The sequence below is a fragment of the Somniosus microcephalus genome, chromosome 3 (genome assembly GCF_052327205.1).
Source record: "Somniosus microcephalus isolate GS21.2 chromosome 3, FLI_Smic_1.0, whole genome shotgun sequence".
Classification (NCBI taxonomy): Eukaryota; Metazoa; Chordata; class Chondrichthyes; order Squaliformes; family Somniosidae; genus Somniosus; species Somniosus microcephalus.
This window is the reverse complement of record NC_140989.1, coordinates 68,003,777-68,025,847: the sequence shown is the minus strand read 5'-3', so window position 1 is coordinate 68,025,847 and position 22,071 is coordinate 68,003,777. Positions and strand designations below refer to the sequence as shown.

Genomic DNA, 22,071 nt, shown 5'->3' with positions numbered 1-22,071 from the left:
GGTTGTTTGGCTGCTCCAGTCCAGTCATTTCAAAATTTAGCCAATAAAATTGATATACCTATCAATTCATTCCATGAAAAGCGACGAGTTAAGATAGTAACTATAGGTTTTTATTGGCTAAATAACAGAGCCCACCCTCCTGGGTGATCGGTTCCAACAAGGAAGAATACTAGCCAAGCGGTCACCTTTATACCTGGGCAAGCAGGCGGAGTCAGCTGAGGTATGCCTAGGTATAACAGCGTGCGTGGCAAGAGGTAACCTTGTGTAGTGATAACAACAGTGTAAGCAGTGATAACAACAGTGTAACCATAGTGAACGGTTGTGAACGATACCAGTGGTTTACCACAATATCCAAGTTTGCCGACGATACAAAGATGGGAGGGAAAGCATGAGTGAGGAGGACATAAAAAACCTGCAAAAGGACATAGACAGGCTAAGTGAGTGGGCAGAGATTTGGCAGATGCAATATAATGTTGGAAAGTGTGAGGTTATGCACTTTGGCAGAAAAAAATCAAAGAGCAAGTTATTATCTAAATGGAGAGAAACTGCAAAGTGCTACAGTACAAAGGGATCTGGGGGTCCTGGTGCATGAAACACAAAAAGTTAGTATGCAGGTGCAGCAGGTGATCAGGAAGGCCAATGGAATCTTGGCTTTTATTGCGAGGGGGATGGAGTATAAAAACAGGGAAGTCTTGCTGCAGTTATGCAGGGTATTGGTGAGGCCACACCTGGAATACTGCGCGCAGTTTTGGTTTCCATATTTAAGAAAAGATATACTTGCTCTCGAGGCGGTTCAGAGAAGGTTCACTCGGTTGATTCCGGAGATGAGGTGGTTGACGTATGAGGAAAGGTTGAGTAGGTTGGGACTCATTGGAGTTCAGAAGAATGAGAGGCGATCTTATCGAAACATATAAGATTGTGAGGGGGCTTGATCGGGTGGATGCAGTGAGGATGTTTCCACTGATGGGTGAGACTAGAACTAGGGGGCATAATCTAAGAATAAGGGGCTGCCCTTTCAAAACTGAGATGGGGAGAAACTTCTTCACTCAGAGGGTAGTAAATCTATGGAATTTGCTACCCCAGAGAGCTGCGGAAGCTGCAACATTAAATAAATTTAAAATGGAGATAGACATTTTCCTAGCAGATAAGGGAATTAGGGGTTACGGGGAGAGGGCAGGGAAGTGGACGCGAGTCTAGATTCGGATCAGCCATGATCCTATTGAATGGCGGAGCAGGCCCGAGGGGCCGTATGACCTACTCCTGCTCCTACTTCTTATGTTATGTTCTTATAAAATGTTCCAAAGTGCTTCACAGAGGCGTAATGTAAATAAGGATGCCGAACCAAAAAAAAGATAATAAAAGGGCTGATCAAAGACGTGGGTTTCAAGAAGGATCTTAAAAGGAGAGAAAGGTGAAGAGGCAGAGATATTTATAAGAGGAATTCCAGAGCATGCCACCAATAGAGGAGCAAATGGGGCTTGTGCACGAGACTGGAGTCAGAGAAATGGCGAGTTTAGGGAGGTGTTGTAGTGCTGGAGATAGGCAAGTCAGTGCAAACAATGGTGATGGGCAAGCAGAACTTCATGCAGGATAGGAAACAGGCAGCAAAGTTTTGGATAAGCTGAAGTTTACAGATGGCGGAGGATGGGTAGCCAGCCTGGAGAGTATTGGAATAGTCAAGTCTGGAGGTGACAAAGGCATGGATGAGGGTTTCAGTAGCAGAGGCTGGCAATATTAGAGGTGGCGGTAGGTAGTCTTTTGTGATGGAGAGAATATGGAGTCAGAAACTAAGCTTGGGATCAACTAGGACTGAGATTGTAAACAGCCTAGTACAGCCTGAGGAAGTGGTCAAGGAGAGTGATGGAATTCCTGTCAAGTTTATGCCTTCAGTCTTTCCAAGACTAAATGTTGGGCAAGCAGTCTGACAGTGCTGAAGGAGTGGAGGGGTCAAGAGAGGTGGTGGAGACACTAGAGATTGGCGTCATCAGTATACATGTGGCATGTGACCCCATGACTGTGGATGATGTTGCCAAAAGCCAATCGTAAAAGGAAGACGAGGGAGCTGAGGATGGATCTCCCAAAATGACAGTGTGGGGAGAGGAAGAGTGGTGCTCTGGTTACGCTTGAATAGGCAAGAGTGAAAGCAAGCGAGTGCAGTTCCGCTGAGCTGACCAATACAAGAGGGGCGATTGGAGAAGGTTGCTGTGGTTGACCGCGTCAAAATTTGCAGAGACGTTGAAGAGGGATAATGCAACATTTTATGCGTTACCATTTTTTTTTCAACTTACATTAAGGGTATCAAAAGGTGGAGACTAGAGTGTGGTTGATGGACATGTGGAAAATGTCAAACGAGGTAGATGCGGTCTTATTCAAGGGGTATTTACGCCTGGGACGATGACAGTAGAGTAAGACAGAGGAATAGGGATGAGATTGTGGGGAATCAGATTTAACACAATTTAACAGTAGCTAATCATTTCTGGCACCCGCATGATCCATAGTAGAGGAAGCAGTTATCAATGACAGAAATTCCATTTTTCTTTCTTTGATTGCCCATACAACATAGCACAGGAAGCCATCGTGCCTGTGCCAGCTCTTTGAAAGATCTGCCCAATTCGTCCCATTCCCCTACCCTTGCCCCATAGCCCTGCAAAATTTCCCCCTTCAAGTATTTATCCTATTCCGTTTTGAAAGTTATTACTGAATCTGCTTCCACCATCTTTTCAGGCAGTGCATTCCAGATCATCATAACTCACTGCGTTAAAAAAAATTCTCTTCCATCTCCCCTCTGGTTCTTTTGCCAATTATTTTAAAATCAGTGTCCTGTGGTTACTGACCCTTCTACCACTGGAAACAGTTTCTCCTTATTTACTCTATCAAAACCCTTCATGATTTTGAACACCTCTTAAATCTCTACTTAATCTTCTCTGTTCTAAGGAGAACAACCCCAGCTTCTCTAGTCTCTCCACGTAACTAAAGTCCCGTTCTAATAAATCTATTCTGCAACCTCAGAGGCCTTGACATCCTTCCTAAAGTGCGGTGCACAGAAGAGAATTTTAGAACTCTGAAAAGAAAAAGTTTAAAATCGCTTTGGAAACAAATTCAAAAACACACCCTCCTGGGTTATTCAAGTACTGTATTGCTTCAGCATGTACCTTGTTGCCTGCTCCTCCAACCCTTATTACATCATTAGCATTCATCGCACTGATGCAGTCATTTGTCAGCTTGTTGCCATGGGAACGGGTTGTAGTGATGATGTGTTTCCCTTCCGGTGGTTCCTTCAACTGAATTCCAAAGGTCCCAAGATTCAGAACCCCCCAAATGGTCCGACCAAGTACAGCACCAGCCCCAGCCTGAAAGAAAATAAATATTTTAAAAAGTGAGAAATTATATACAAAAATCAGTACATTTTTCTGGCATATAAACTTGCATTCTGAAATTCATCTTCACCCATTTCACTTGCAACACAGTAAAACTTAGAAGATAAGTAACTCAAATAGCTATTTTCTCTTAATTAGCCAGAATGTTCTGAAAAGAAAGCTCTGGTGGACAGCAATTGGTTCAATAAGTGTGCCATACAAGCTTTATTAGTTCAGGTTTGAATACACCAAAGTGAGCGCCATTTTTAAGGCTGCAACATTGTCAAAGGTTTAACACCTTTTTTGGTGATATTTTACCACTTCTTACCATCAACATCTGGAAAACCTGGTCCTGGGCTTCCACCAGTCGATGAAAGATGCTTCAAAGCAGCCTAGGACCATTTCCCCTCTATTTCCCTCGACTCAGCAGCACGACTGAGACTAGGAACATTGAATATTTTGTGTGTTTTTGGTATACTATTTTGAAAAGGAACCCAGAGAGTGGAGCGGAACTAATTGCATGCCAAGACCAAACAAATTCTAAATGAAAGCAAAATCAAATGCAAAAATATTGTGGATGCTGGAAATCTGCAATCGAAACGGAAAATGCTGGAAACACCTCAGCAGGTCAGTCAGCATCTGGGGCGAGAGAAAGAGTTAACGTTTCAGGTCAATGACCTTTCAAAGTAAGTTGGTTACAGGAAACTCTTAGCTATCCGGCACTGACGTGACCGGGATGCTGCTGGTTGATTAAAAATTCCAGATGATGGAGAGGGTTATCTACCGAGGCTAATTTTAACAAAAATTAAAAAATCAAGAAATGTGCAGTATACAGTAATTAGGTACTCACCTACAGAAAGTTGTATTAAATGGATGGTGGAAGATGCTTGATTAAGTACAGTACTGCCAGTTGAGGGTAATCCATAACTCTTTAATTACTTAACAGTAAAACAAAACTTATACGGTAAACAGAAAAATGGCAGATCGGAAGAGACTACCGGCAGCACGGGAGAGTCAGACTCCTGTTATTGAGGTGTTTGGACTTCCGACAGCACCAAGAAACAGAGTAGTGGCAGTTTGGAGAACTACCCCCACTGACTAACTCGGCCACCGCGGGAGACTCGGACTCGGCAACATTGCCGGTTATTGAGGTGAGGTGTTGTTTTCGGAGTATGAATTTTGCCAGTTAATAGAGAATTCCGGATATTTAGGTGTTGTTTAAACGAGAGTTTCCTGTATTTTATGAACAACTAGGTCGGAGTGAAAAGCAGGGGTAAAATCTGGTGGTAGACAAATTAATGGATGTAGGTGCCAAAAAAGTCACCCAAGTTGTAATAGGGAAGGAAAGAGTACTAAATGCATCCAATAGAATACAATCACATTACTCAATACTTGAGATTAACAGTTTACTGGACAAGAGTTTTGAACTGTTGGATTTTAAAAAATTGTTTAACTTTTTTAAAATCATACCTGATAGTTGTAATATGGCTGATTGATTACACCAGCTATTGCTTTGCCACCATAAGCAATTCCAATAAGCACAGTCACATGATCCAAGAGACCTGTAGATCAAAACATTAGAATCACCTGAAGCATAAAATCAGACCCTAACCTGGCTGCCTGATGGAAGGTAAAAACACCCGGTCATGTTAGCCAAGAGCTCAAAGTCACCTTCATCGTGGCACAAAATACAGATGGGTTGTTTTTTTAAATATATAAGTCACCACTTTGGTAATATCTAGAAACAAAAATAAAAGCCCAAAAAGAGGTTTAGCAAATCTTATTTATAAAGAAAAGCATATTTGAACTATTTTCTTCAATGCAAGAAAGAGAAATGCCCTGATGGGTAAGATTTCCAACTTCCTTCTCCACCATCTACCTGAAAAACACAAAACATTTACTAATTGTGTTCAACGATGAGGAGGTACAAGCAACATGATGCTGCTTTATGGCACCTAATGTCAAAAAATTCCCTCAGGTAAATTACAGCTTGGACAAAACACCCAAGAGTTTATTAACTTGGGTCTATCCACTTCTAGAGTGGATTAGAGTCTAATAACTTCTCTAAATGCTACATTTCTCTTTCTATTTGGTAAAGTCTTCACTCAAAAAATTAAAAATATGAATCCTGCTGCATCAAATTGCTAACTGATGCTAAAATAAGCTCAAGCTTACCTTCTGTGTATTCCTTTGTACCATCAAGAGGATCGACCCAGACCACGATCTGAGAAAATTTTAGATTATATATCATTCTTCTAGACGCAGCATTATACAACCTAAAAACGTTGATACTATTTCTAGTTTCTTTCAATACTTCATATGTACACGATGACCCCGATTTTTACTCCAGGGCGAGACCGGAGTGTGCTCAATTTGCACTGGTAGCTACTTGCCATGGATCAGAATGCCATAGAGATCTGAGGCGAAGTGCCAATATTACTCCACAGCCACCTGACAGAATAACCTTTCAAACTGAACAGGGGAATGCCAGTTCCTGGAAATTCATAACCCCTCTACCACTTTTCTCAAACTAGGTGCACCTACCATAACTGGGAATTAAAACAAAACCTAAACCAAGGCAAGAAACTAAGCAACAGTAAGTTGAAGTCAAACACATAACCTTCTGGTTAGACTGCTCAACAGCTGCCAGACAATCTACTATAAAATGATTTTTTTCTGCAGATGTAGCATTCAAGTCTTCCTAAACTAGTGACATCTCACCTCATCTTCCTTGATACAGTCGTACTGAGTTGGACAAGCGTACTTCAACACTTCTTCAGATTGACCACTTTCAATTAAATCTTCATCGACTTCTTGGGAAGGCAAATCCTAAAAACAAAAAATACTGGAATTATGCAAAAACATCCCTTCAAAGACCTTGCATCATTATCATATACAGGTAGACTATCCTTTATCCGAAAACCTCGGGACCAGCCGTGTTTCGGTTTTCGGAGAATTTCGGAAGGTGGGTCAGCGGGGTCCGCGGGGGGGGGGGGGGGGGGGGGGGGGGGGGGTCGGCGGGGGGTCGTGCGCACGACCCGCCCGCGGACCCCCGCCGGCCCCGACCCCCACCGGCTCCGACCCCCGCCGGCCCCCCCCCCCGGCCCCGACCCCCGCCGGCCCCGACCCCCCCGCGGACCCCCGCCGGCCCCGACCCCCCCCGCCGACTTACGGTTGGGGTCGGCGGGGGTCGGGTCGTGCGCACGACTTACGCTGACGCTCAGCGTAAGTCGGCCGGGGTCGGGGTCGGCGGGGGTCCGCGGGGGTCGGGGCCGGCGGGGGTCCGTGCGCACGACTTACGCTGAACGAAAAAACCTTCGGTTTTTAAGAGGGTTTCGGTTTTCGGAAGTTCGGATAAAGGGTAGTCTACCTGTACTTGCAAGGGTACATAGAAACATAGAAGATAGGAGCAGGAGTAGACCATTCGGCCCTTCGAGCCTGCTCCGCCATTCAATGAGATCATGGCTGATCATCCAAATTCAGTACCCTGTCCCTGCCTTCTCCCCATATCCCTTGATCCCTTTAGCCTCAAGAAACATATCCAACTCTTGAATATATTTAATGAACTGGCCTCCACCGCCCTCTGTGGCAGAGAATTCCACAGGTTCACCACTCTCTGGGTGAAGAAATTCCTCCTCATTTCAGTCCTAAATGGCTTACCCCTTATCCTTAGACTATGACCCCTAGTTCTGGACTCCCCGGCCATCGGAAACATCTTTCCCGCATCTAGTCTGTCCAGGCCTGACAGAATTTTATAGGTTTCGATGAGATCCCCCTCTCAATCTTCTAAACTCCAGTGAGTATAAGCCCAATCAACACAATCTCTCCTCATATGTCATTCCTGCCATCCCAGGTATCAGCCTGGTGAATCTTCGCTGCACTCCTTCCATGGCAAGAACGTCCTTCCTCAGGTAAGGTGACCAAAACTGCACACAATACTCAAGGTGCGGTCTCACCAAGGCCCTGTACAACTGCAGCAAGACATCCTTGTTCCTGTACTCGAACCCTCTTGCTATGAAGGCCAACATACCATTTGCCTTCTTAACCGCCTGCTGCACCTGCATGCTTACCTTCAGCGACTGGTGCACAATAACACCCAGGTCTCTTTGCACTTCCCCTTCTCCCAATCTATTGCCATTCAAATAATAATCTGCCTTCCTGTTTTTGCCACCAAAGTGGATAACCTCACATTTATCCACATTGTAGTGCATTTGCCATGTTTCTGCCCAATCACCCAACTTGTCCAAATCGTACTGGAGTTTCACGACATCCTCCTCACAGCACACCCTCCCACCCAGCTTTGTGTCGTCTGCAAATTTGGAGATATTACATCCAATTCCCTCGTCCAGATCATTAATATATATTGTGAACAGCTGGGGTCCTAGGACCGATCCTTGCGGTACCCCACTAGTCACTGCCTGCCACTCTGAAAACGACCCATTTATTCCAACTCTGCTTTCTGCCCACCAACCAGTTCTGTATCCAAGTCAATCCCATGTGCCTTAATTTTGCACGCTAATCTCTTATGTGGGACCTTATCGAAAGCCTTCTGAAAGTCCAAATACACCACATCCACCGGTCTCCCTTATCTATTTTACCAGATACATCCTCAAAAAATTCCAGTAGATTAGTCAAGCATGATTTACCTTTTGTAAATCCATGTTGACTTTGTCCGATCCTGTCACTGCTTTCCAAGTGCTCTATTACATCTTTTATAATAGGCTCTAGCGTTTTCCCCACTACCGATGTCAGGCTTACCGGTCTATAATTCCCTGCTTTTTCTCTACCACCTTTTTTGAATAGTGGGGTAACATTTGCTACCCTCCAATCCATGGGTACTGTTCCAGAGTCTATCGAGTTCTGGAAGATGACCAGCAATGCATCTACTATCTCTAGGGCCACTTCCTTAAGTACCCTGGGATGTAGACCATCAGGCCCTGGGGGTTTATCGGCCTTCAGTCCCATCAATTTTCTTAACACCATTTCCCTACAAATACTGATTTCTTTCAGTTCCTCCCTCTCATTAGACCCTATGTTCCCTGGCATCTCTGGGAGGTTATTTGTGTCCTCCTTTGTGAAGACAGAACCAAAAGTATGTATTTAGTTGGTCTGCCATTTCCTTTTTTCCCCCATTATAAATTCCCCTGATTCTGACTGTAAGGGACCTACGCTTGACTTCACCAATCTTTTTCTCTTCACATATCTATAAAAGCTTTTATGTTCCCTGAAAGCTTACTCTCATATTCTATTTTCCCTTTCTTAATTAATCCCTTTGTCCTCTTTTGTTGACTCCTAAACTGCTCCCAATCCTCAGGATTATTGCTTTTTCTAGCCAATTTATATGTCCTCTCCTTGGATCTTATGCTATCCCTAATTTCCCTTGTTAGCCACGGTTGAGTCACCTTTATTGTTTTATTTTTATGCCAAACTGGGATGAACAAATTCTGGAGCTCATCCATTCGGTCTTTGAATGTTTGCCATTGCCTATCCACCGTTAACCCTTTGAGCGCCATTCCCCAATCAATCCTACCCAACTCGCTCCTCAGACCATCGTAGTTTCCTTTATTTAAATTGAGGACCCTTGTCTCTGAGTCAACTACTTCATTCTCCATCTTAATGAAGAATTCGATCATATTATGATCGCTCCGACCCAAGGTTATGTTAATGGACCAGTAATCATAGAAACATAGAAAAGTAGGAGCAGGAGTAGGCCATTCGGCCCTTCGAGCCTGCTCCGCCATTCAATATGATGATGGCTGATTCTCTATCTCAATATCATATTCCCGCTCTCTCCTCATACCCCTTGATGTCTTGTGTCTAGAAACCTATCTCCTTATTAAATATATTCAGTGACTTGGCCTCCACAGCCTTCTGTGGTAGAGAATACCACAAGTTTACCACCGAGTGAAAAAATTTCTCATCTCAGTCCTAAATGTCCTACCCCGTATCCCGAGACTGTGACCCCTCGTTCTAGACCCCCCCAGCCAGGTGAAACATCCTCCCTGCATCCAGTCTGTCTAGCACTGTCAGAATTTTATACGTTTCAATGAGATCCCCTCATTCTTGTAAACTCTAGTGAATACAGGCCTAGTCAACCCAATCTCTCCTCATACGACAGTCCTGCCATCCCAGGAATCAGTCTGGTGAACCTTCGCTGCACTCCCTCAATGGCAAGTATATCCTTTCTTAGGTAAGGAGACCAAAACTACACACAGTACCCCAGGTGTGGTCTCACCAAGGCTCTGTCCAACTGTAGTAAGACATCCTTGCTCCTGTACTCAAATCCTCTTGCAATGAAGGCCAACATACCATTTGCCTTCCTAACTGCTTGCTGCACCTGCATGTTTGCTTTCAGTGACTGGTGTACAAGGACACCCAGGTCCCTTTGTACATCAGCATTTCCCAATCTAACACCACTTAAATAATACTCTACCTTTCTGTTTTTCCTACCGAAGTGGATAACTTCACATTTATCCACATTATACTGCATCTGCCATGTATTTGCCCACTCACTCAACTTGTCTAAATCACCTTGAAGCTTCTTTGTATCCTCCTCACAACCCCACCTAATTTCATGTCGTCAGCAAACTTGGAAATATTACATTTGGTTCCCTCATCCAAATCATTGATATATAGTGAATAGCTGGGGCCCCAAGAACTGATCCCTGCGGTACCCCACTAGTCACCGCCTGCCACCCCGAAAAAGACCCATTTATTCCTACTCTCCATTTCCTGTCTGTTAACCAATTTTCAATCCATGCCAGTATATTACCCCCAATCCCATGTGCTTTAATTTTGCACAATAACCTCTTGTGGGACTTCATCAAAGGCCTTCTGAAAATCCAAATACACCACATCCACTGGTTTTCCCTTATCTATTCTCTATTCTACCAGTTACATCCTCAAAATACTCCAGTAGGTTTGTCAAACACGATTTCCCTTTCATAAATCCATGTTGACTTTGTCTAATCCCATTGATATTTTCTAAGTGTCCTGTTATCACATCCTTTATAATAGACTCTAGCATTTTCCCTACTACTGATGCTAGGCTAACCGGTTTGTAGTTCCCTGTTTTCTCTCTCCCTCCTTTTTTAAATAGCGGGGTTACATTTGCCACCCTCCAATCTGCAGGAACTGTTCCATAATCTATAGAATTTTGGAAGATGACAACCAATGCATCCACTATTTCCATGGCTACCTCTTTTAGTACTCTGGGATGCAGATTATCAGGCCCTGGGTATTTATCAGCTTTCAGTCCCATTAATTTTTCCCAGCACTATTTTTTTACGAATACTAATTCCCTTTAATTCCTCCTTCTCACTAGACCCTTGGTTCCCTCGCATTTCTGGGAAGTTATTTGTGTCCTCTTCCGTGAAGACGGAACCAAAGTATTTGTTTAATTGCTCAGCCATTTCCTTGTTCCCCGTTATAAATTCTCCCATTTCTGGCTGTAAGGGACCTACATTTGTCTTCACTAATCTTTTTCTTTTTACATACTTGTAGAAGCTTTTACAATCCGCTTTTATGATCCTTGCAAGTTTACTCTCATACTCTATTTTTCCCCTCTTAAATCAATCTCTTGGTCCTTTTTTGCTGAACTCTAAACTGCTCCCAATTCTCAGGCTTGCTACTTTTTCTGGCAACTTTATATGACTCCTCTTTGGATCTAATACTATCCTTAATTTCTTTTGTTAACCATGGTTGAGCCGCTTTTCCTTTGTGTTTTTGCGCCAGAAAGGAATGTATATCTGTTGCAATTCATGCTTTCGTTCCTTAAATGTTAGCCATTGCCTATCCACCGTCATGCCTTTTAATGAAGCTCCCCAATCTATCATAGCCAACTCGCTCCTCATACCTTCATAGTTTCCTTTGTTTAGATTTAGGACCCTAGTTTCGGATTGGACTTCTTCACTTTCCATCTTAAATGAAGAATTCTATCATGTTATGGTCACTCTGACCCCGCACAACAAGATTATTAATTAACCCCTTCTCACTGCACAATACCCAATCTAGGATAGCCTGTTCCCTGGTTGGCTCCTCAACGTACTAGTCTAAAAAACCATCTCATACACACTCCAGGAATTCATCCTCCACAGTATTATTACTAATTTGGTTTGGTCAGTCTATATGTAGATTAAAGTCACCCCTGATTACTGTAGTACTCTTGTTACATGCATCTCTAATTTCCTGTTTGATGCCATCCCCTACATTACCACTACTATTTGGAGGCCTATAGACAACTCCCACCAATGTTTTCTGCCCCTTGGTGCTTCTTAGCTCCACCCAGACAGATTCTACATCTTGATTTTCTGAGCCAATATCCTTTCTCCCTATTGCTCTGATTTCATCCTTTACTAACAAGGCCACCCCCCTCGTTTTCCTTTTTGCCTGTCCTTCCTAAATAGTGAATATCCTTGGATATTCAGCTTGGATAATCCAGAGGCTTGGACTGGTCACTGGAACATGTCAATACTATTTACAATAATTACATACCTTTTGGCCATTGATCTTGTACAAGTATATATTGCATGCAAAAGAAAATTGTAATGAACTAGACATGTTTGCAAAAATTCACAACAGATTGAAAGGTATTTACATAAGCTCATTAGGAAATGTTACTCAATTGAAAAGGTAATTAATATGCTCGCAGCTCTTTGAAAAACCAAACAATCTTCCAAAAGTTATCAAAAAAATGGGATAGGAAACTGTACAGAAAGAAAACCTATGGAACAAATAAGTTGAATCAAACACTTAATGTGGTAATGCCCTTACCTCCTCTCCAATTATAGTTAGTTTGGGGAATTTACGTGCCAGTGACGAACAGATGCTTAGCTGCACCAATCGATCTGCTTTTGTTTGTAGATCATTGGCTCCAGTCTATGTTGGAAATGTAAAGAAAGTAAAACATTGACAAATGTCTGCCTTTTTTTGTTCAGTACAAAGGCCAAGTATAACATACAGAATGCTGCACACAATGTATATTACATATATAATATTCTGCTTGGATAGGCATAGTTAGATGACCCAATTCTAGGGGTTCTCAGTACCAGGCCATTTTACTAATTAATATGAAAAGAACAAATTGTTCTGCATATCCAACAGATTCAACAATTTGCAGACATCTTTGAATTATATGTGGCTACGTAAATGGAACAGCAACCATATTTGTGGAACACTTTTCACTTACAAACTTGGCTTATGTGAATCAGATGCAATGTAGTGTGTAACTAACTTGATCCAAAATTTAAATAGTAAACTTACTTGTAATATGCTCCATGACAGAGCAGAAAGCTGTTCTCTACACAAGTTCACAATCTATGCCATGTTATTGGGAAGGCATAGAGTGTGTTAATAAAAGTAATTAATCTGGACTGAAGAAACCAAATTGAACTGGCCATGCTCACGTGTATCCTAGTGACCAGTTAGAGCAGCAGAGAAGCACAAAAACGTAGCGTTGGGGGGAGAAGTAATTCTTAAGTATTTCACCATCCCAGATAATCTGACATCCTTGAAAATTCTGTTATTCAGCATGAATTTATAGAATAATAAACTGCCAGGTGCCATTTTTTTTAATCCAGTATCATTTATATGAATAACTAAGGATCTCAGGGTTCAAGTGAGAAACAAATTAAAAATTCAGTCATCTGAGCCCCTTTATTATTTTATGGGTTTATAATCCACCGCCAGTCTCCATAGAATCATACAGCACAGGAGGCCATTCAGCCCATCGTGCCCGTGCCAGCATTTTGAAAGACCTCTCCAATTAGTTCCACTTCCCTACTCTTTCCCCATAGCCCTGCAATATTTTCTATTTCAAGTATATATCCAATTCTGTTTTGAAAGTCACTACTGAATCTGCTTCCACCACCCTTTCAGGCAGTGCAGTCCAGATCATAACAACTCACTGTGAAAAAAAATTCTCATCTTGCCTCTGGTTCTTTTGCCAATTATCTTAAATTTGTGATCTGCTTACCGACCCACTAGCCATTGGAAACAGTTTCTCCTTATTTATTCCATTAAAACCTTTATAAAATCACTGGTGAGGCTTCAGCTAGAGTATTGTGTCCAATGCTGGGCAGCACACTTTAGGAAGGATGTCAAGGCCTTGGAGAGGGTGCAGAGGAGATTTACCAGAATTATACCAGGGATGAAGGACTTCAGTTATGTGGAGAGAATAAAGAAGCTGGTACGATAGCAAAATACTGCAGATGCTGGAAATCCGAAATAACAGAAAATGCTGGAAAAACTCAGCAGGCCAGGCAACATCCGTGGAGAGAAATTAGAGTCGACGTTACGGGTCTAACCCTTTTTCAAAACTGGAAAGGAAATGGAATAGATCGAAAGGCAGGGCTGGGGAGGGAACAAAAGAAGCAAATAGACATTAAGAGGTATTCAAAACGAGACGAGATGGTGATAGGACTAGTAAAGAGACAAAAGACGGCTCAGATTAGGTGTGAAATGTACTGTCAGAATGAGAGACAGCTGCCATGTAAAAAATGAGGGGGGTGGGGGGGGGGGGGGAAAAAAAATATTAAAGTAAAAATGTGATATGGGGCCGAGGTTATGGTCTGAAATTGTTGAACTCGATATTGAGTCCGGAAGGCTGCAAAGTGCCTAATCGGAAGATGAGGTGCTGTTCCTCGAGTTTACGTTGTGCTTCCGTGGAACAATGCAAGAGGCCAAGGATGGTGAGGTCTGAGTGGGAATGGAGCAGTGAATTAAAATGACAAGCGACCGGAAGCTCGGGGTCACCCTTACGGACTGAACGGAGGTGTTCCACAAAGCAGTCACCCAATCTGCGTTTGGTCTCCCCAATGTAGAGGAGACCGCATCGTGAGCAGCGAATACAGTATACTAGATTGCAAGAAGTACAAGTAAATCGCTGTTTCACCTGGAAGGGGTGTTTGGGGCCCTGGACAGTGGGAAGGGGGGAGGTATAGGGGCAGGTGTTACATCTCCTGCGCTTGCACGGGAAGGTGCCAGGTGAAGGAGTAGGGCTGTTGGGGGCGATAGAGGAGTGGACTAGGGTGTCTCGGAGGGAGCGGTCCTTACGGAATGCTGAAAGGGGAGGGGAGGGGAAGATGCATTTGGTGGTGGGATCACTTTGGAGGTGGCGGAAATGGCGGAGGATGATCCGTTGAATGTGGAGGCTGGTGGGGTGAAAGGTGAGGACAAGGGGAACCCTATCGTGGTTACGGGAAGGAGGGGCAGGGGTGAGGGCAGAAGTGCGGGAGATAGAACGGACACGGTCGAGGGCCGTGTCAACCACGGTAGAGGGGAATCTTCGGTTGAGGAAAAAGGAAGACATGTCGGAAGCACTGGTGTGGAAGGTGGGATTGTTCTGTTTGGAGCAGAGACGGTTAAGGGAGGATTTAATAGAGGTATTCAAAATTATGGGGTTTTGATAGTGTGTGTACACGCTCTGGGTGGAATTTTTCAGGGATCAGCAGGCGTGATCGGTGGCAGGTCAGGTGGGAAATTTTTTTGACAGCAGATAGGGAACCCAATGTCAATCCGCCTCCACACTAGTCTCCCAGATGTCGAGTCTGTCAGTGCTGAACAGGCCCGACACCAAGCGGCAGGGGAGCCAATTTAGATTATTAAGAAATTAAGAGGCACTTAAATACTATTTTAAGCTTACCTTTCAATTTTACGAGTTTCCCCACAGGTTACACGCTGCTCAGGGATCATGTCAGCTCAGCAGGTCGCGAGTGGATTCAGCACTGAATTATCTGATTACTTGACTGCTGCAACTGGTATAAAAGCTCCCATCTCACAGCTGTTCACTTTCCAAGCTCAGAAACTGTTGCTTACTGCATTTGGAAGACAGATTGAGCTTTGTGCAGGTTGCAAGTGTTTGAAGCCAACTCTCTATCCAGTGCCACATCTTTGGAGCAACCTCTCTGACCATTGACAGATTTGCTTCGGTCATCTCAACTTCACCTGCCATCTATTACATCAGCATCGGTGCCCTTGAAACTATCTCACCTTGGTCCTCAGAATCCCACAACGATCAGCCCCAACAACAGCAGCACCAACACCAACCTTATCCGCAATCAACTGATGCTGCACAGGACACAGGGCATCAGTACCCGACCACATTGCTCAACCTTTGGTGGCCGTGCCTTCTATTACCTAGGCCCTAAGCTCTGGAATTCCCTGTCTAAAACTCTCCACCTCACTACCTCTTTTCTCCTTTATGACTTTCCTTAAAACCTAACTCTTGACCAAGCTTTTGGTCACCTGCCCTAATTTATCCTTGTGGCTCGGTGTCAAATTTTTTGTCCTTTAATACACCTGTGCAGTGCCTTGGGATGTTTTACTACATTAAAGGCGCTACATAAATACAAGTGGAAGTGGTGGAAGCGGAGACACTCAATGTTTTCAAGGGGAGACTGGATAGGCACTTGAGAGAAATAAACTTGCAGGGCTACGGGGATAGAGTGGGGGAATGGGACTGACTGGATTGCTCTCACTAGCCACCCCTCACACTCACCCTCATCCTAGTCCAATCATACCAACTAACAACACACAATGATTGGCTAAAACACCCAAGTGCCTATGTTCATGTGAAGTTTGTTAATGTGGTGTCAAACATTGAAATCTTTATTTTCAACACTTTGCATTCTTGGACAGATTTGTGTCCACCTTTAGAAGTGGCTTAGTGAGTTGCAGTGAATGGTGAGACATAATGGTACCCCCTGCAATGGAGAGTGTGAAAGGAATGGCTTGGGCATTGTAGGGATGCTTTATGGTGTTGGAGAACGCGCCGGCACAGACTCGATGGGTCGAATGGCCTCCTTCCGTGCTGTTATGACTAAGTTGTTGCTGCATTTGCTTTGCCACTACCATACGAAAGACGACAACTTCACTTGATGCTGTACACCCTGGCTGCCACATGATGCGCCAGGTTGGTACCACCCCACACCAACACCATAAAGCATATTTCCTATCCACAAATCTAACTTCCTGTTGTCATGATTTTTGTTCATAATTTGTCAATATTGACCACTTTAAATTGCTCGGTCAACATTTCCTATTCAATTTTGTTATGTGAACTAACATGATGCAGTTGCAAGCTCTGACCACTGTGTGGCTCTGTGGATCAAGTATTTGATGTCTGCCTCCATCTGGTAAAACTTTATATTCATCAACTGACTGTGGACAATCTTCTAGTGTATATAGTCTCCAAAGATTATTAGCAGAAAACTGCCAACATTGGTAAACCTCTCATGGTAGAAATGATATACTTCAGACATGAAAGCAATATGTAGAACTTTGCCCAGCAATAAATTAATGAAGCATAATGTGGCATATGAAGAACTACAACATTTTGGAAATAACAACAGAAAACACTGGAAAAACTCAGCAGGCCAGGCAACATCCGTGGAGAGAGAAACAGAGTTAACGTTTCAGGTCGAAGACCCTCATCTTCCGATTAGGCACTTTACAGCCTTCCGGACTCAATATCGAGTTCAACAATTTCAGATCATAACCTCGGCCCCTATTATATTTTTATATATTTTTTATCCACACTTTTGGTTTGTGCCTTTTCTTTTTTCTCTCCCACATGGCAGCTGTCTTTCATTCTGCCAATGCATTTCACACTTCATCTAGAGCCATCCTTTGTCTCTTTACTTGTCCTATTACCATCTCGTCTCGCCTTGTATTTCTCTTAATGTCTCTCCACCTCTCCCAGACTTTCCCTTTAGTTCTTTCATCCCCTCCCCCATACTTGCTTCTTAATCTGTTCCATTTCCTGCTTTTTTCTCAGTCCTGACGAAGGGTCTTCCTGAAACGTTGACTGTTTCTCTCCACAGATGTTGCCTGGCCTGCTGAGTTTTTCCAGCGTTTTCTGTTGTTATTTCAGATTTCCAGCATCCGCAGTATTTTGCTATCGAACAACATTTTGGAGGTGCATTTACATTACAATTGTAGCATTTGTGTTCAGTGTTACATAAGAGATGCCTCCACAGGGTACAGAATTGCAAAACGTCTTAAAAATCTTACACAACTAATAGCTTAGACCGCTCGGCCACATTACCACATGATGATTGCAGTGTTCAGTTCCATTTGCAACCCCTCAGATAATGAAGCAGTTCGTGCCCACACACAGCAAGACCTGGACAACATTCAGGCGTGGGCTGATAAGTGGCAAGTAACATTCATAGGAACAGGAGTAGGCCATTCAGCCCCTCGAGCCTGTTCCATCATTCAATGAGATCATGGCTGATCTGCAACCTAACTCCATATACCCACCTTTGGACCATATCCCTTAATACCTTTGATTAACAAAGCTATCAATCGCCGATTTAAAATTAACAATTGATCTAGCATCAACTACCATTTGCGGAAGAGAGTTCCAAACTTCTACCACCCTTTGTGTGTAGAAGTGTTTCCCAATATCACTCCTGAAAGGTCTGGCTCTAATTTCAGACTATGCCCCCTAGTCCTAGAATCCCCAACCAGCAGAAATAGTTTCTCTCTATTTACCCTATCTGTTCCCCTTAATGTCTTGAAACCTTCGATCAAATCATCCCTTTACCTTCTAAATTCTAGGGAACACAATCCTAATTTGTGTAATCTCTGCTCGTAACTTAACCATTCAAGTCTGGGTATCATTCTGGTAAACCTACACTGCACTCCCTCAGAGGTATCCTTCCTAAGGTGTGGTGCCCAGAAATGCTCACAGTACTCCAAGTGTTTGTGTATAGCTGCAGCATAACTTCTACCCCTTGTATTCTAGTCCTCTAGATATAAAGGCCAGCATCCATTAGCCTTTTTAATTATTTTCTGTACCTGTTCATGACATTTTAATGATCTATGTTCCTGGACACCCCCCTCCCTCCCTCTCAAAGTGTCGTTTGGCCCTCCACTGTTTTTTGCTTTTCACCATTTAGAAAGTACCCTGTTCTATCCTTTTTAGGTCCAAAGTGGATGACCTCACATTTGCCTACATTGAGCTCCATTTGTCACAGTTTTGCCCATTCACTTAATCTGTCGATATCCCTTTGTAATTTTATGCTTCCATCTACACTGCCTACAATGCCGCCTATCTTTGTATCATTGGTGTCTTCGTGCCACACAAGTGCCAGGTAATGACCATCTCCAACAAGAGAACGTTTTTAAGTACCTCCCCTTGACATTCGATGGCATTACCATTGTCGAATCCCCCATCAATATCCTGGGGGTCACCACTGACCAAAAACTGAACTGGACCAGCCATATAAATACTGTGGCTACAAGAGCAGGTCAGAGGCTGGGTATTCTGCAACGAGTGACTCACTTCCTGACTCCTCAAAGTCTTTCCACCATCTACAAGGCACAAGTCAGGAGTGTGATGGAATACTCTCCACTTGCCTGGATGAATGCAGCTCAACAACACAAGAAGCTCGACAACATCCAGGACAAAGCAGCCCGCTTGATTGGCACTCCATCCACCACCTTAAACATTTACTCCCTCCACCACCAGCAAACAGTGTCTGCAGTGTGTACCATCTACAACATGCACTGCAGCAACTCGCCAAGGCTTCTTCAACAGCACCTCCCAAACCTGCAACCTCTACCACCTAGAAGGACAAGGGCAGCAGGTGCATGGGAACACCACCACCTCCAAGTTCCCCTCCAAGTCACACACCATGCTTATTTGGAAATATATCGTTGTTCCTTCTTCATTGCTGGATCAAAATCCTGGAACTCCCTACCTAACAGCACTGCGGACTGCAGCAGTTCAAGGCGGCGGCTCACCACCACCTTCTCAAGGGCAATTAGGGATGGTCAAAAAATGCTGGCCTTGCCAGCGACGCCCACATCCAGTCAATGAATTAAAAAAAATTCCTGTGGCTGTAGTTTTGCAATTCTTTGCTGAGTTCTACATCATCCTGCAGAATGGTAAAGTCCTCAATTCTCTATCATGTTAGTTTCAACTTGAACACATTAAATAGTATTGAAAATGCACTCATATACTATACAATTACTAAGCAGTCTAAATGAGATTAACATCACTGTTCCCCAAACAAGCTATGGGGTAAAGGCACTACCCAGTGTAGCTTTTGATCTGTATACAGCAGTAAGCCATACAAGCCAGAAGGTCTCGGGTTTGATTCCTTTGCTTGCGTCGAGTTAGCTGATTTCAGTCAGGGCGGTATTTCAGGAGCTGAAACTAGACTCAGCACCCACTGCAGGAAAGCGAGAGCCTGTGGACATCAGGTATTAAGACTGGGTTCCTGTGTAATGTCCAGCATGGTTGACTAACCTGCCACCACTCACAGTTCAGGCTCACATAGAATGGCTACATAGCAGAAATACCCACTACTAGTGCCTGTGGAACTATATCTTGGCAGGAGTCAATGCCTTCAGGAAAACAAAACACAATTCAAAAATAAATGTACTGCCCCAGACCAAACCAATGGTGTGGTCAAGATAAAATTCTTCAAAATCTTTTCCCTATCATCAGGCAACACACAAGGTGATTATGGTAGTATACACTAACAGTATTGCTCTCCAGGAATGCATACAACCCTTGCCACTTAATAAAGCTACTTCTACAATCTACCATGAATAGCATGGGATACAGGATGTAACATGCTGCACGCCAAATGTCAGTAAAATGTTCAACTTGGCAAGAGGACACAGGGGTGATTTTTTTAACCCGTTAAGTTACTTTTGAAAATCATGATGCATCAAATCAAGATGGAATACAGCTGTGATGATTTGCCAATAATTATCAGTTTCAATTGTGTTTGATGCTGTAATAAGAATTTCAATTATTGTTTTGCCACTCGCCTGTCAAGAGATTGTGTTTTATACAGATATCATTGTGAAAAATACACAGCTGAAAGGCTGCACATTGAATATTGTTGCCCTATTTAAATAAATGAATGTATGGAGTGTAAATCAGGTGTGAAGAACTTAACTACACTCTGGATTCAGGCTGCAGGCACACTTCTAACAGCTGCCTGGAATCAACACTAAGCGTGAATACAACACAGATCAATGCCAAGTAAGTGTGTGGGTCACAGAACTTATGGAAGCCACTGTACAGAGTGCCACATAAAAAATTAAGGAAAAGGCAACAGATCCATTGGTAGCTTGAGATATAAATGTACAACTCAACTTCTTCCAAGTTTAAATGGAAGTTGTTGCGTAAATCTGTACTGCATCAAGATATCTACACTCCTCTAATTCTGCCCTCTGTACCATCCCTCATTATAATCGCTCAACTTTTTGTCGCTGTCCCTTCTTTTCCCTGCGTCAGGTGTCAAATTTTTTGTCTTAATACTCCTGTGAAGCTCGTTGGGATGTTTTATTCCGTTAAATGGGCTATATAAATACAAGTTGCTATTGTTGACCATCAACTGTTGCTGATAATTAGATTCTTATTAGATACCCGTCAGCAGTTCCAAACAAAATTTTAATTTGATTTAAAGTTCCTTTAAACTTTTTAGTAGGTTACAGTTTTTATTGGTTGTGCCCCTTGAAAAAGGGGGCACATGGTTGACTTTTAATAGGCAATTGCCGCATGAAGAACTCAGCAGCTCCAAGCAAAGGTTTTTTTAAATAAACAATACTCCCAACTATACGATAGTCCCGAAACGTCAACTCAAATTTCTCTCCACGGATGTTGCCTGACCTGCTGAGTTTTTCCAGCATTTTCTGTTGTTATTTCGGACTCCCGACTATACAGCGTTTGCTGAGTATTTCGCAACCCTGCCTCCGCAGAGCGGGCCTGCCCCAGGAACTCACCTTCTCCACGATGCCCAGGTCCCCTCCACTCAGCACCTGGTGAACCAGGGTTTGCGCCTTCTCGGCAATGGAGAAGGTCGAAGCCACGAGCCGCATCAGAAAAGCCGGGCTGGCAGACATGGTCAGCAAACACCGGGCGACCGACCGACAGAATGCGAAGCTACCGCCCACAAACTGCCGCTCTCCCGGTGCTGCGCGCGGAGGCGGGGCACACACTTTGATTGACAGTTGCACCCAATTGGCCCGCTGCAAATCTATTCCACGCCCCATCCGTGCAGCAACCTGCTGGACACATCCCACCCGCCCAAAACACGAGAATTTATTTTGCATTCAGGTTTCGGCTCCACTTAAACAACACGGCATTTTTTTTTAATTTAAAATTTGAACATTTTACAGTAAATACCATTTACACAGCTCAAGTCTCAGCTCTTTGTACAAAGTCACAAGCCCTCATGCCTACAAGGCAAGGGTCACAGTCTCTACAAGCTTCTTGGTCGTCTTCACTTGTTTATCCAGATAGCGGGTCTCCAGGAATTCACACAGATGAGGGTCGGCGCTCCTAGTGGAGGGTTTGTGCAGATCCGGCAGACTCTGGTTGACATTCTTCTCCATCTGCAGGGCTCTCTGCATCACCTGAGCGGAGCCTCTTGCTCTCCCGACCGAACAAGTGGACTGTAAAAAAGCTTAAAAAACCCTAGATTAATTTTTAAAACTTATCAAATTAAATTAAAATCACCCCGGCCGGGTGCTCCATCTCCAGGGCCACCCGGGCGCAAACATAACCGCGGAACGGCTTCTTGCTCCTACCAATACTTAGACGCGGTGTACTATTTTTGATGCACACTAAACCAAATAAACTGTAACTAAACTTAAAACATTAAAGGAAACTTAATAAATTAAATTAAAATTCCATTACCGGGGGGTGATGATGCACTCCAGTCCCTGCGGGGCCCCACTGGTCACGGAAAGC

General features: G+C 43.6%; 1 protein-coding gene across 1 annotated transcript in view; it reads right to left on the bottom strand.

Annotated features, from left to right (window-relative positions):
- Window positions 1-21,350, bottom strand: part of bpnt1 (bisphosphate nucleotidase 1) — a 32,946-nt gene extending 11,596 nt beyond the window's left edge. The window contains exons 1-6 of the mRNA XM_085980995.1: window positions 21,102-21,350; window positions 12,129-12,233; window positions 6,078-6,185; window positions 5,532-5,580; window positions 4,827-4,918; window positions 3,153-3,350 (exon numbers count right to left, since the gene is read on the bottom strand). Of these exons, the coding sequence (XP_085837121.1) occupies window positions 3,153-3,350; window positions 4,827-4,918; window positions 5,532-5,580; window positions 6,078-6,185; window positions 12,129-12,233; window positions 21,102-21,221 (672 nt within the window). The 5' untranslated portion in view covers window positions 21,222-21,350. The remainder of the gene's footprint in view (window positions 1-3,152; window positions 3,351-4,826; window positions 4,919-5,531; window positions 5,581-6,077; window positions 6,186-12,128; window positions 12,234-21,101) is intronic.
- Between the last annotated feature and the right edge of the window lie 721 nt (window positions 21,351-22,071).